At 42.0% G+C, this 13542-nt stretch overlaps 1 protein-coding gene across 1 annotated transcript in view; it reads right to left on the reverse strand.

Annotated features, from left to right (window-relative positions):
* The window catches only part of FAP (fibroblast activation protein alpha), a 64013-nt gene that overhangs the window by 37182 nt on the left and 13289 nt on the right, over positions 1-13542 (reverse strand). The window contains exons 8-12 of the mRNA XM_056861179.1: positions 12196-12316; positions 10358-10512; positions 8030-8133; positions 7613-7748; positions 1705-1749 (exon numbers count right to left, since the gene is read on the reverse strand). Coding sequence (XP_056717157.1) covers positions 1705-1749; positions 7613-7748; positions 8030-8133; positions 10358-10512; positions 12196-12316 — 561 coding nt within the window. The remainder of the gene's footprint in view (positions 1-1704; positions 1750-7612; positions 7749-8029; positions 8134-10357; positions 10513-12195; positions 12317-13542) is intronic.

A 13542-nucleotide genomic window follows, 5' to 3' on the forward strand; every position in this document is an offset into this window, starting at 1 on the left:
TGAATTTCTGAAAAATGCAAAAATCCCTACTGTTGCCCATCAAATCAGCATGTTCAAAATTTATTTTATTTTTATTATTTATTTCATCGGATTTTTAGGCCGCTCTTCCAGACTAGGTCCAGCTCAGCATGGATCTGCACTTATTATTAGAATGAAAAATTCTGCAATTAAGTTTTTGAACAAACTGGAAACATGAGAAGCACAAGAGCTGAAACAAACATTTATTTGAGAACACTCTGCTCCAGATGATGTAAAATATATTGCTTCAAAAACTGCATCTATTTATTTATATCCCATCTGGCCTTTCCCAAGGCCTCTAACCCAGCTTTAATAATAAATAAGGCTATTCCCTTGAAGACTGCATAAGCTGGAATAATAAAACAACTACACTGATAAAAATCAGCTATAAAGAAGAAAAGCCACAACACCAATAGCATGTTAAAATCACCATACATTAGGGTTGCCATCTTCCAGGTCCTAGCTGGAGATCTCCTGCTATTACAACTGATCTCCAGTCAACAGAGTTCAGTTCCCCTGGAGAAAATGGGCGCTTTGGCAATTGGGCTCTATGGCATTGAAGTCCCTCCCGTTCCCAAACCCCACCCTCCTCAGGCTCCACCCCAAAAACCTCCCGCCGGTGGCGAAGAGGGACCTGGCAACCCTAAGCAACTCTACCCTACATACAACAAGGGTTGCCGGTGTTGCCTGAGGCTGGCAACTGGCAGGAGACTTACATTGGGAGGGGGACTAGCCGGCAACATTGTGATGTTACCGGCAATGCAATGATGTCAGTTTCTGTGTGCCACGAAGTGACATTGCGTTGCCAGCAACATTCTGGCATTCTCCCAAAACTCCAGCAAAAGCTGGAGCATTGCCTGATGCAATGATAGCACTTCTAGGTCACGCCAGAAGTGATGTCATGGTTTTGGCATGACACAGGTTGCCCCCCCCCATTTCATCATTTTTCTCCCACCGGCCCCCTGGGTGGCAGTACACAATGCCTACAAACTATCCTGAAACAAACAAGTTTTTTTTTTTTCTTTATCATCCTAAAATGATAAGGGGCATTGGAATCTTTAGTGTGCTACTCAAAGTTTGATTACTTCTTGGATAAAGTAGTTCATGGTTTAGATTCTTCCCAACCTATCTTACCACGCTAATCATGTAATTAGTCCACAATTGTATTTTTTGTCAATTTTTAAAAACAGTTCTACCGCAGAGGGTTACATTTCCAAACACATTACTTTCAGGTTACCCCCGCTGAATGTGTGCACTCCATGCTGGCATGGATAGTTGCAATACACTTTGTCATTATTACCATAAGACCCAAGATCAAAATTAATGAGCCATGTTGTCAGCAACTGACGGGGAAATTGTTCGGTCCCGCTCAGAGGTGCCTTGTTGTAAGAATGCGAACACACTGATTGCGCCAACACATATAAAGTATTGTAATTCTTATGTGTGGAATACATCCTCATTCTTTCTACTTCTGTTTCTCCCTGTCAGATGATGCTTTGTTTTAATTTATTTAAATAATTTCTTTAAGACCATCTGTGCCTGTTATGAGTAAACAAAAACAACTTTTGAATGAAATGTGTAACGCATGGATTGACAACCGTGAAAAGTGAGTCTCATGCCTAGATCAATTAGGAGCTATTGAATGCGCTTAACAAAACCAACATTGAAAGAGAATAGAAATCATACTCCACCAGCCCATCCTGTCTGGCTTCCTTCTATATGCTGCCGATTCTGCAAAACAAAATCAAGTTAAATAGCATCAGGATGGGTGAAGACTGTACTGATACACCGCCAGCTTACTGGGATTCATATCAAAAAGCATTTGCCATGGGCAATGTAAGGAGCCCCATGGCACAGAGTGGTAAGCTGCAGTACTGCAGTCAAAAGCCCTGCTCCTGACCTGAGTTCGATCCCCACGGAAGTTGGTTTCAGGTAGCCAGCTCAAGTTTGACTCAGCCTTCCATCCTTCTGAGGTCGGTAAAATGAGTACCCAGCTTGCTGGGGATAAAGGGAAGATGACTGGGGAAGGCACTGGCAAACCACCCCATAAATAAAGTCTGCCTAGTAAACGTTGGGATTGATGTCACCCCACGGGCCAGGAATGACCTGGTGCTTGCACAGGGGACCTTTACTCTTTAAAAAAAAACACAGTATGTGTGTGCCAAGTTCCATACTTTTTAAGCCAAAGCGCACAATTTTAGGCAGATTCACCTTGTAAAAGCGTCAGAACACCAATGTATAAAGGCACAATCTTCAGTTAAACACAGAAACTGTCAAGGGAAGACTAGTTCAGAGACTTACATGGGTGACGACTGTTTGGATGTGGGGAAGAAACAGCTGCCTCTCTCTCCCATGCTGTGCAAATTGTATGCATATAACAATAATTTTGTTAATTAGGATTGTACTGCCTAGGCAGATGCCTAAGCAGAGTTACATCCTTGTAAACCCACTGACATCAAAGGACTTAGATGGGTGTAATTCTGCTTAGGGGAGCACTATGACCCTCTCTGCAAAATGAAAATTGCTGTTTATACAGGCATAATTAGACTTATATGTAGAGGATCCAGAGTGGTATGTATCAATTAACTGCAAAATCACCATGCCCAGAAGACAGCAAAAAAACCTCCAGGATCCCTGGCCAATCAGGCCTGGAGGAAGTGTTCTTAGGATCACAGCCTAAAACTGTTACTTTCGTCTTCAGCTACTTACTAAAAGGCAGAGTTTCGGGGCTTATGTTCCACTGTTTCCACAGCTGTACAGAACACATTCTATAAAATTTGAAAATACTCCATTAAAATCACACTGCTAATATAAAAGTCGTCCAGTGTTTCACAGTGCAGTCCTAAGCAGACTGATACTCTTCTAAGCCCTCTGATTTCAATGAACTAGAAGGGTGTAACTTCGATTAGGACAGCACAGCTAGACACTGATTTATTACAAAGTTCTTCGTGTACTGCCAAGATTTTAAATCAGTTTTTGGTTCAGTCTTTCAGCATTTTAGTCGCTACGTGAAAATAAATGATTAGCCGGCTATGGTTGACAATGTTGCGCACAAATAATTCATACATGTACATAACATGTTTATTTTTTACCAAAGTCATTTAAACATTTTGGCGATTCAATATTTCATTACAGTCTGGACCCTTGTGAAACGCTCTCAGTGAATTTGCTCTCTGATGACAGAATTTTTGCAGTTATAAAAATCTACAAAGTTGCATTTCAGCAAAACAATTCCTTTCTCCCACAGGTTCAGTCTTTGTGTATCCGATGGAAGGGAGGACAGGAAATCCCTAGTCTACTGGCAGTGGCTGTCTGCAGAAACCTTTTGACTTTGCATCGATAGGAAACTGAGATGAACCACACAAATAATTGTGAAATCTGCAAATCAATATGAAACATGAGTCCAGTAGCAGCTTAGAAAGTAACAAAATTTATTCCAGCATAAATCTTTTAAGGTGCTACTAGACTCCTGTTTAATTTTGCTGTATCCATCTGATAATGGCCACCAACATGAAGGTAAATAATGTGGAAGGGGGAAAAAACTTCTACTTAGGTGGGGAGAAAAAAAAGGATACATGATTCTGCCAAGTGGAAAGAAGGAAGGGAACTGAAGACAAATAGCCCATAATCACAAGAGCACCCCTTGCATCCACAGGGTGGGGAACTTACTTGCACTTTCTGAAGTAACGTGGGTGGTCGTTAGAGATAGGGCCTTCTCGTGGGGTTGCCAACCTCCAGGTGGTGCCTAGAGTTATCCCAAAATTACAACTCATCTCCAGACTACAGAGATCAGTTCCCCTGGAGAAAACGGCATCTTCAGAGGGCGGACTCTATGGCATCACAGCCCTACTGCGTTCCCTCCCTTTCCCTCCCCAAACTTCACCCTCCTCAGGCTGAGCCCCCAAATCAACAGGAATTGCCCAACCTGGAGCTGGCAACCCTACCTTCTCCAATCTGGTGCTATTATGTAACTGTAGAACTGAATCTTTCATGTTTTTTGTATCACTTAACATCATTTTTGTGTACCTGTTTTTTTGTTTTTTTGTTATCCTGACTTCTCAGCTGAGCTTTTAAGTTCAATTACTACTATCAGTGGCTTCTTAATAATATTAAGCTATTCCTGCTGTTCTAAGAGGCTTTCATATTATTTTATTATTTTATTGATGGTCTTTAAATGGTTCTATTGCTGTTAACAGTTATGTCACAGCCAGTACAATACTTCTCCTGAGAATTTCAGAGTTTACTGCTGGCTATTTTAATTCTTTATTGATTGGTTTTATGGCCTGCTCAGAATATACAAGCTGCACCACGAAATACATCTTCTGTTGTGTTTCTGCTTTATATATACTTGTCCCAATTTGGAGCTGTACATCGTGTGCCGCTCCAAATGGGGAAAATAAATCCATAGGTCCATTTCTGCTCAGGAAAAGGCACGGGGCAGGAGTTCCTCCTCCCCCCCTGCAACGATCCTAAGTCAAACTGGGCCCCTGTGGGCTTTTAAAATCCCCTGCAGAGGAAGTCAGTTCTCTGAACCCAGATCACTATAAAATGTGGTATGCAGTTTGGCCTGTACGTGGGGAGGGAGGGACAGATGTGGGAAGGGGGTGGAGGGAATATTTAAAATAAACATTTAGCATGTCATGCTTGGAAACTGTCCTAAAGTAACACACACTGTTTTCTGGCAAGACACACAGAATCAAAATTGTATTCTACAACAGGGAAATCACAAGGACTTGAGGGGGACATTTTATTTCCCCCTCTTGCTCTATTTCCGCTTTCCCTTTCCTGGAAGCCCCCATAACCTCTTTCCCTTCCCGATTTCCTTCTCTTCTTTCCACCTACTGGCCAACCTACCTTGATCTTTACCCTTGTCTTCAGCTTTTCCTCCTTCCCTTCCCTGGAAGACTCTACCTGGGAAAACTATGGCACTGTTGCTGGACACTGAGCCATGTCCAGTTGAGCGGTGGGAAACCTGCAGGGACTTGTGTGACACACCTCACTATCCCCTGTATACCTCTCCCCAGCGTATTTCCTCTTCCCCTCCTTCTGGCATGTCTTTACCTTTCCCATCTTCCTTCCTACCCACCAATCAGCCTATTGGTTAACTGCCCCCCCATCTTCAGCTATATTTATTTATACTCTTCATATATACCCTGCCTTTTTCCACAATGGGGTCCCAAAGCAGCTTATACCATTCTTTTCTCCTCCACTGTATCCTCACAACAATCTTGTGAGGAAGGTTAGATGAACCTTCAGGTCACCCACTGAGCTTCCGTGGCAGAGTGGGGATTCAAATCTGGGTTTCCCAGATCCTACTGTGAAATTCTAACCACTATACAACACTGGTTGAACATTAGCAAGCAGCTAAGCCTGGGTGAGTTATGCAAGTCTGGTAGTAGCAAATCACAGGGTAGGTGCTGGTGGGCCCGGGCTCACAAACACCAAAACAGCCCTCAAATGGGCTCTGCCACAGAAACTAAGTCTGTAAGGCAATACTGTTGTGATTGCCAAGCAACGACCACTGAGGGCATCTGTTTGATGCTGCTTCTATTATTTGGGGGGGGTAAAGCCCCCCAATGTATTTTTTTAAAATTTCAGATTTCTCTGCAAACCTGGGAAGTTTTAGGTTCGTAGAAAGAACCGTCTTGTCTGTTTATGGTCCCAATCTCTGGATTTAAGTATCCACCATTTTGGCCCAATTGAGAATTAGATCTATTGATAACAGATGCAGGACCAGGGGAAATGGTGCAAGTACATCAAACCATTGCTAGTTCCTCTAATGCATTTCCCTGTAAAGCACCCACCATCCAACTAATGTGCTGGGCTCATATAAAATTAAACGCAGCTGCAGCTCAATTCAAGTGAGAAGTGCAAATATGCCCATGACATAACTCATAACTCATAAAAGTGGTATAATTGACTTCTACAGGACTGTTCATGTTCGAAAAGCAGGGCAAAGGTATTGGTAGAACTAGGGACATTTTGCCTGAACATGCAAATTCTTACTTGCATTTCAATTTTTACTCATAAAAACAGATTTGCCGATTCATTGGGATATTTTCTTCAGCAGCTTTGAAGCGTGTGCTCAGCACACACACTTCTGGGCTTGCAGAGTCACATTCCCTGGCTATATTTGACCACTCCAGTTTTATTATCTCACAGTATATAGAGTAGTCACCATCTCTTATGCATTATAACTTCCGGTTTAATCGGAAAGCAAAGAACGAGATGGAATTATTTTCCTGCACAGATCTTTTGAGCAAACAAGACTTAATGGAGTTCTCCCATCTGCTTGCACTTCTGTTAACAAACCACTGGTGCACGGATTTATACAAGTGCTTCGGCTACACGTTCTTCCATTTCCAGTTCCAGCAGGAAAGTCCCCAAAAGAAATGTGGGGAAGCAGGGCTTATTCTTTCATAAAGGATGGCACAAAATTAAGGGAAAGCAGTTACTACAATGATTTTGGATATATATTCCATTTGTTGGTTTTAACCTAAAATTATATAAAAGTCTGACAATATGCTGTGGATACAGAGAGAAATTTTGACCAATGCTTTTTTGGCTCCTTTTGCCCAGAAATAATACCCATATCATGAAACAGCAGTGGTACAGTATTTTTCACCAGGACTAACCAAACAATGAGCAAAAACACATGGTCGCTTTATCCTCCTTTAATCCCTGTTTTAGCCAGGATCGAACGCACATTAGGCAAAACGCATGTGTTCGATCCTGGCTGAAACAGGGATTAAAGGAGGATAAAGTGACCAGGCGTTTTCGCCCAATGTCTCAAGCAAACAAACACACTTGCAAGTTCCTGAGAATTCTTCATTAGCCTAGAAGTTAAATGAAAGCACTGGTGTGGTGAATAGGGCTAGTGTATCCAAGTAGGCACAGATCCAGGTTCAACTCCCTGCTCACCATAAATCTCAATGGGTAACATTAGACCAGTCATCCTTCTGTGGTCCAACTTACCACACAGGACTGATAGGAGGATAAAGCTGTGGACAAGAGAATTAGAGAGGCTAAACTCTTTGCACTAAAATAATAAGACAAGGAATTAATTTTGGCTGTTATATTGCAGGAAAACTTGCAGTTATCTCTGAGTCCCAATCCCTGGGGTACAACTGGAGTACTTATGCTCCCGAACTTTGCAGTCCTGCTGTTTCTTTTGTTTTGGTTAACATCCAGTCTGGTAAAGAATTCTAAGGAACTCCAATGGCTGTTTGCCAACTGGACTCATTTTGGTTGGTCCTAATCAAAAGCAAAGCCGAAGTCCAGTAGTGTCTTAAAGACTAACATTTATTTCAGGATAAGCTTCTGTGTGCCAGAGCTTTGTTTCCTGAATACTTATGCAAGAATACATTTTGTTAGTGTTGAAGGTGCTACTGAACTTCTGTTTTAGTTTGCTGGAACAGACTAACATGGCTACCCCACTGGACCAATTAAGATTATGCTGTTCTTGAGTTTGCATATTTTTTAAATGGGCCAACATGACTGCCTGTAGTTTTTTTGTATATAATTCTTGTGCGTGCTTATCAGTAGCTACTTCAGCAACTTTTATTTTAACAGCAAGCTCTGCAGATAAGAGTACCTCTGGGCACATCCAGGATCTGGAACGGTCATTGTAGTCACAAATAGCCAAGAGAGAGAAGTTCTGGATTCTTTTCAGCCACTGCACGCCAATTCGGTTATCTGTCACCCATGTAATCCAAGTAACATAGTGATCGCTGGAAATGAGAGAGGCAAAAGAAGGACACTTTATTATAAGAACAGTGTGGTGTTGTATTAATACAGTTACAACAGATCAGATGGTGGTGTACTGAAGGCAGTGGAAATTCAAGCATGAGCCTTTCCACTCCAGATCCATAAAACAGATCAGAACTACCATACAGAAAAGAACCCTTTAGGAAAAGCCCAGGTCAACTGAAATAATAGTATGTTTCTGTAGAAAAGAGGAACAAAAAGCAGCAGCAAAGAAGAAGAAAAGGTGAATATGAGAGCACACTACCTTGGTGCTATCACTGCTGGCACAGGTACTTCCTTAGGACCTACAACTTCAGGGTTCATGGTGTCTATGACGAACACTTTAACCGTAGGATTTTTAGCCCCAGCCTTCAAAGAAAAAATGTATCATCAGGTTATTCAAATTGATCTTTGGAGTATCAGGATATTTAAAAATAAAACATTCACTTCAGTTTTCAGGGCATTTTTCCCCTAGCTGCTTCAGAGACACATGAAACAATTTTGGCATGGCTTTGTGGTTAAAGCACTGTGATTTACTTAAAGTGCAACCTTAAACAGTCACACCCTTCTAAGTCCATGGAGGTCAATGAGCTTAGAAGGGTGTAAACTCTGCTTAGGACTGCGCTGTTATTTAGTCAGTTTTGACACAATAGAGGGTCATTTCTCTGTGCAATGCCATAGGCAATTTATCAAAGTAAAAAAGAAACTGTCTAAATCATTTCTAAATCATCATTGCAACCCTTCAGGCACTGTACTATATTGAGCGATTACATCAAAGGTAGGGAACTTCTGCCCTGACCTGGATAGCCTGATCTCATCAGATCTCAGAAGCTAAGCAGCGTCAACCCTGGCAAATATTTGGATGAGAGACCTCCAAGGAATACCAAGGTCTTGACGCAGTGGCAGTCAATGACAAACCACCTCTGAGCATCTCTTGCCTTGAAAACCCTACGGGGTTGCTGAATGTCAGATGGGACCTGACGTCCCTCCCCAAAAGGGGGGAACTCCTGGCACTTGGGCCAAAATGGTTACCTACCCCTGGACTCTACCTATCCAAAATCTGGTGGTATGACTCCCAGTTGCTAAGATCTAGAAAAATGTTCTGGCAAACTGGGTTTGAAAACCACCAATTTCTTGTTCAAATCATCTCCATGCAAGCCACCTGTTTCTTTACTCTGAATTTATACGCATATATTTTTGCCAATGAAAGTGTTCATAGTGTACTCACATCAATTAACCTGGCATATCACAGGTGCTAATCCCATAGTAAAAATTAAAGTATGATTATGTCTTTGCAGTGATTGGTTCTCCCATTCACTTTCCCTTTAAAATTTAAAGGGGAGGATTCAGTCCCTAGCTGCATGCTTCCCTAGCTGCATGCATTTTTCTGTAAATGAGAGTCACCTCACAGGAAAACCTGTGTGGTGCAGTGAACACATGAAACTGCCTTCTACTGAATCAGACCCTTGGTCCATCAAAGTCAGTATTGTCTATTCAGACCAGCAGCGGCTCTCCAGGGTCTCAGGCAGAGGTCTTTCACATCACCTACTCGTCTAGTCCCTTTAACTGGAGATGCCGGGAATTGAACCTGGGACCTTCTGCATGCCAAAGAGGCTCTACTACTGAGCCATGGCCCCTCTCCAGTGGTTAGATTAGGCCTAGAGAGACCCAAGTTCATGTCCCTGGTCAACACAAATTTCACTGGGTGACCCTGGATGTTAAATAAAAGCACTGGTGTCGTGATCAGGGCTAATGTATCCAAGTAGGCCGGCAAAGATCCAGGTTCGAATCCCTGCTCACTATAAAACTTAATGGGGTAACATTAGACCAGTCATCCTTCTGCGGTCCAAATTACCACTGAGCCAAGGCTCCTCCCCAGTGGTTAGATTAGGCCTAGGGAGACCCAAGTTCATGTCTTTGGTCAACACAAATCTCACTGGGTGACCCTAGATTTAAATAAAAGCACTGGTGTGGTGAGCAGGGCTAACATATCCAAGTAGGCTGGGCTAGTAATTCTCTCCCAGCTTAACCAACCCTACAAGTTGTTGTAAGCATGTGTTTGCATTTATTTATTTATATCTCATTTTCCTCCCAGATGGGGATCCAAAGCAGCTTAGGACATGGTTCTTCTCTCCTCCATTTTTCACAACCATTACCCTTTGGGGTAAGTTAGGCTCTGAGGAAATATGACTGGCCCAAGGTCACCCAGCAAGCTTCCATGACTGCGTGGAAAATTTCAAAGTGTGAATTAGAATACTTATGCGTATAAAATAATGCACAAAGTATTCCAATTTCAACTTTGGAATTTTCTCTTTAAAAAAGCAGGCGTTGGGAAAGGCCATTCTCCCAGCCACCGCCTATCTGACTCCAGACGTTAATGAGCAAGATGGTCTGACTCAGAGTCCACTACCGTTCAGGAGCTAACAGTGCACTCCTAAGCAGAGTTAGACCCTTTGAAGACCACTGAAATCAGTGGGCTTAAAAGGGTACAACTCTGCAGAGGATTGCATCGTAGAAAACAGAAAACAAAACATTCTGTATGATAAAATCTTATTCAACTGAACAATGACCTTGTTTTTTTTTAATAACATACCTTTGGATAAGGAATCATTATTTTTCTAGGATATTGATCCACACCATAATATGAATATTCAATAACAGGTATGTCGGTATCATTGAACTGAATATATGCCACATTCTTTCCGTTTGGAGACCACCATAGTGCATACTTTACAGCAAGCATTTCCTCTAGGAGAAATCAGGTTAGATGTCATCCCTGTTTTTACTACAAAAGAAGATTATATGTTACAGGTTGAGTATCCCTTATCCGGACAACCAATATCCGGACTGATCCGAAAACCGGACCTTTCGAGCTAGCATGCAGGTATTACTCACAGGCCCTCAGCAGTGCCACTGATGGTTCCACATACACAAAATTATTTAAAATAATGTTTAAAATTACATTCAGGCTATGTGTATAAAGTATATATAAAACAAAGAAATTTTGTGTTTAGACCCGTCCCCAAGATATCTATATGCAAAAATTCTAAAATATTCCAAAATATGGAAAGTCCTGAAATACGGACCACTTCTGGTCCCAAGCAGTCCAGATAAGGATACTCAGCCTGTATCTACTATTATTTTACAAGGCCAGCAATATATACAGAACATATTCTCTACTAAGGAACAAAGGCACCCTACAAGAGGACTGTACTAGTTAGGAGCTTAGTTCTGCCGCAATAACAAGCATATAGGTAAAATAGTTTAGGGTTTTGTTTCTCTTCTACAGATGTTCTAAAGCTCCTTTTCTTCTGGCTTAGTAAGAAAGAGGCGGTGGGAGAGAGGAAACAGGGCACACCTTCTGCTGACCTAGTGCAGTGTCACAAAGAGCCGGTATAGTATAGTGGCTGGAGAGTTGTGTTACAACTGGGGAGACCCAAGTTCCAATACCCATTGCAATAGACTTGGAAAGATGTAACTCTGCTTCAAACTGCACTGGAAGTCGCCTTGGGCTAATGAATCACTGGTGAAGTAATGATGTCACTTCCTGAAGTGACATCTACATGCCAATGGTGACCAGGCCGAGGCCTCAATTTACGACTGGTAAGCCACACCCATGCCTACCCCGGTTGCCAGGGGGTACCTGGCAACCCTAATTGCACTGAATGTCTTTCATCATGCAGTTTGTTCTCCCATTCCACGGATCCATCTTATAGATGCAAATCCTGTTATAGAATAAGAAATTTAAAAGAAATCTCCTACTATATATCTTAGTAGTAGAAAAGGGCAAGAGTCCAGTAGCACCTTAAAGACTAACAAAAATATTTTCTGGTAGGGTATGAGCTTTCGTGAACCACAGCTCACTTCTTATATATCTTAGTGGTGTCGTTCAGAAGCAAAAATGTCCTAGAGCTATAGACAAAAAAGGTACATGATGTAAATAGGGTTGCCAACTGCCAGGTAGTAGCAGGAGATTTCCTGCTAATTCAACTGATCTCCAGCCGATAGAGAGCAGATCACCTGGAGAAAAATGGCCGCTTTCGCAATTGAACTCTATGGCATTAAAGTCCCTCCCCTCCCCAAACCCCGCCCTCCTCAGGCTCCGCCCCCAAAATCTCCCACCGGTGGCAAAGAGGGACCTGGCAACCCTAGAAGTAAACCAGAGTAAACAACTGTACGAAAGACATCTGAGGCAACAAAAGAAAAGGTCTTTAAAAAGACTGGGAAATATGCATTTTGTTAATTCAAATAATGTTCAAAGGGGACAGGTGTTGAAGATATAAAAAGCCCAAATAACACAAGTTAAGAAACTATGTTCCTTTATGAGAAATAAAGCTTAATAAATATAATAGGGTGAAGTTTGCACCATCCAACTTTTTTACTGCCTAATCACTTTACATAGTAATAATATTAATCTTAAAATGCTGTTACCTTCATAAACCCAGTCTGGAATTCCATTAAATATCTCATTCTGTTTTCCATTAGTAGTTATTTGAATAGCAGGTTCTCTAGGATCTTGTTTCAGATATATGTTATTCTGGTATACATATGCCTGTGAGAAGGGGAAATTCCAATTTTTGAGGCAATTCTACAAGGCACAATTTAATTATGTAGTCAAAGCTATTGCACATATGTAGTAAATGCTATTTTAAATAAAATATAGGATTTGATCCAAAGAGCCTTGTTTGTGAGTAGAACTGCCTTCTACTCTTTCATTAAAGGGGGAACAGGGATCATATATTACTCCAAAAGTTCTCTCATTGATAAAACTGACATATTATAAGAGGTCTAATGTCTCTGCTATCTCTGATAGATTTGTGGAGAAATGGTCCGAGTTCATTATGTATTGGAATGATGAAGTCCAAGATAACATTATAACTTGGGTCGGATATAATAGATGGAGGAGAGCCAGCGTGATGTAGTGGTTAAGGTGTCAGACTAGGACATGGGAAACCCAGGTTAAAATCCCCATTAGTGCCAAGGAAGCTTGCTGGGTGACGCTGGGCCACTCACATATTCTCAGCCTCGACTAGGGTTGCCAGGTTCCCCTTCTGCATTGGCGGGAGGTTTTGGGGGGCGAGGCTGGGGTGATCTCACGTGCTCATGGCCGCACACACTGTGACCATGTGGCTTCTGGGTTTACCCCCGGAAGCTCCGCATCGCTGCGGCCGCTTTACCAATCTGAGTGCTAAAGCAGCCGTGGCGATGCAACAATTCCAGAGGTAAACCCGGAAGTGACATGATTGCGGCCGCACACGCATGCGATCTCCACTCTTGAACAGCTGGGTGGATAGGCGGTCAATTGCTCGCCGAAACCACCCACCTGACAACCCCAGCCTTGACCCTGGCTAGTATTTGGATGAGAGACCTCCAAGGAATACCAGGGTCATGACGTGGAGGCAGGCAATGGCAACCTACCTCTGAACACCTCTTGCCTTGAAAACCCCACCAGGGGTTGCCATAAATTAGCTTTGACTTGACAGAAAAAAAACAATAGTTTGAGATTATGGTACAAGTATTTCATATGGAATAGAATTACTAGCTGTTCTGGTTTATATTCATGTATTACATATAATTAGATGGAATTATAAGGTTTTTTTTCTTTTTGATAGTTCTAAATTTGTATTGGCATGTTTTCTAGTCATGTTTTGTAAGCAGATTTGTAAAAAAATATAAAAACAAATTACTCTCCAAGTTGTAGGAGATGACTCACTGTTTGGGGCTGCAGCTGGGAGGGAGAATCAGCATTCCCCTGTGCGCTAGTGAAACAACCCTCTA

Source organism: Euleptes europaea, chromosome 15 (assembly GCF_029931775.1).
Source record: "Euleptes europaea isolate rEulEur1 chromosome 15, rEulEur1.hap1, whole genome shotgun sequence".
Lineage (NCBI taxonomy): Eukaryota > Metazoa > Chordata > Lepidosauria > Squamata > Sphaerodactylidae > Euleptes > Euleptes europaea.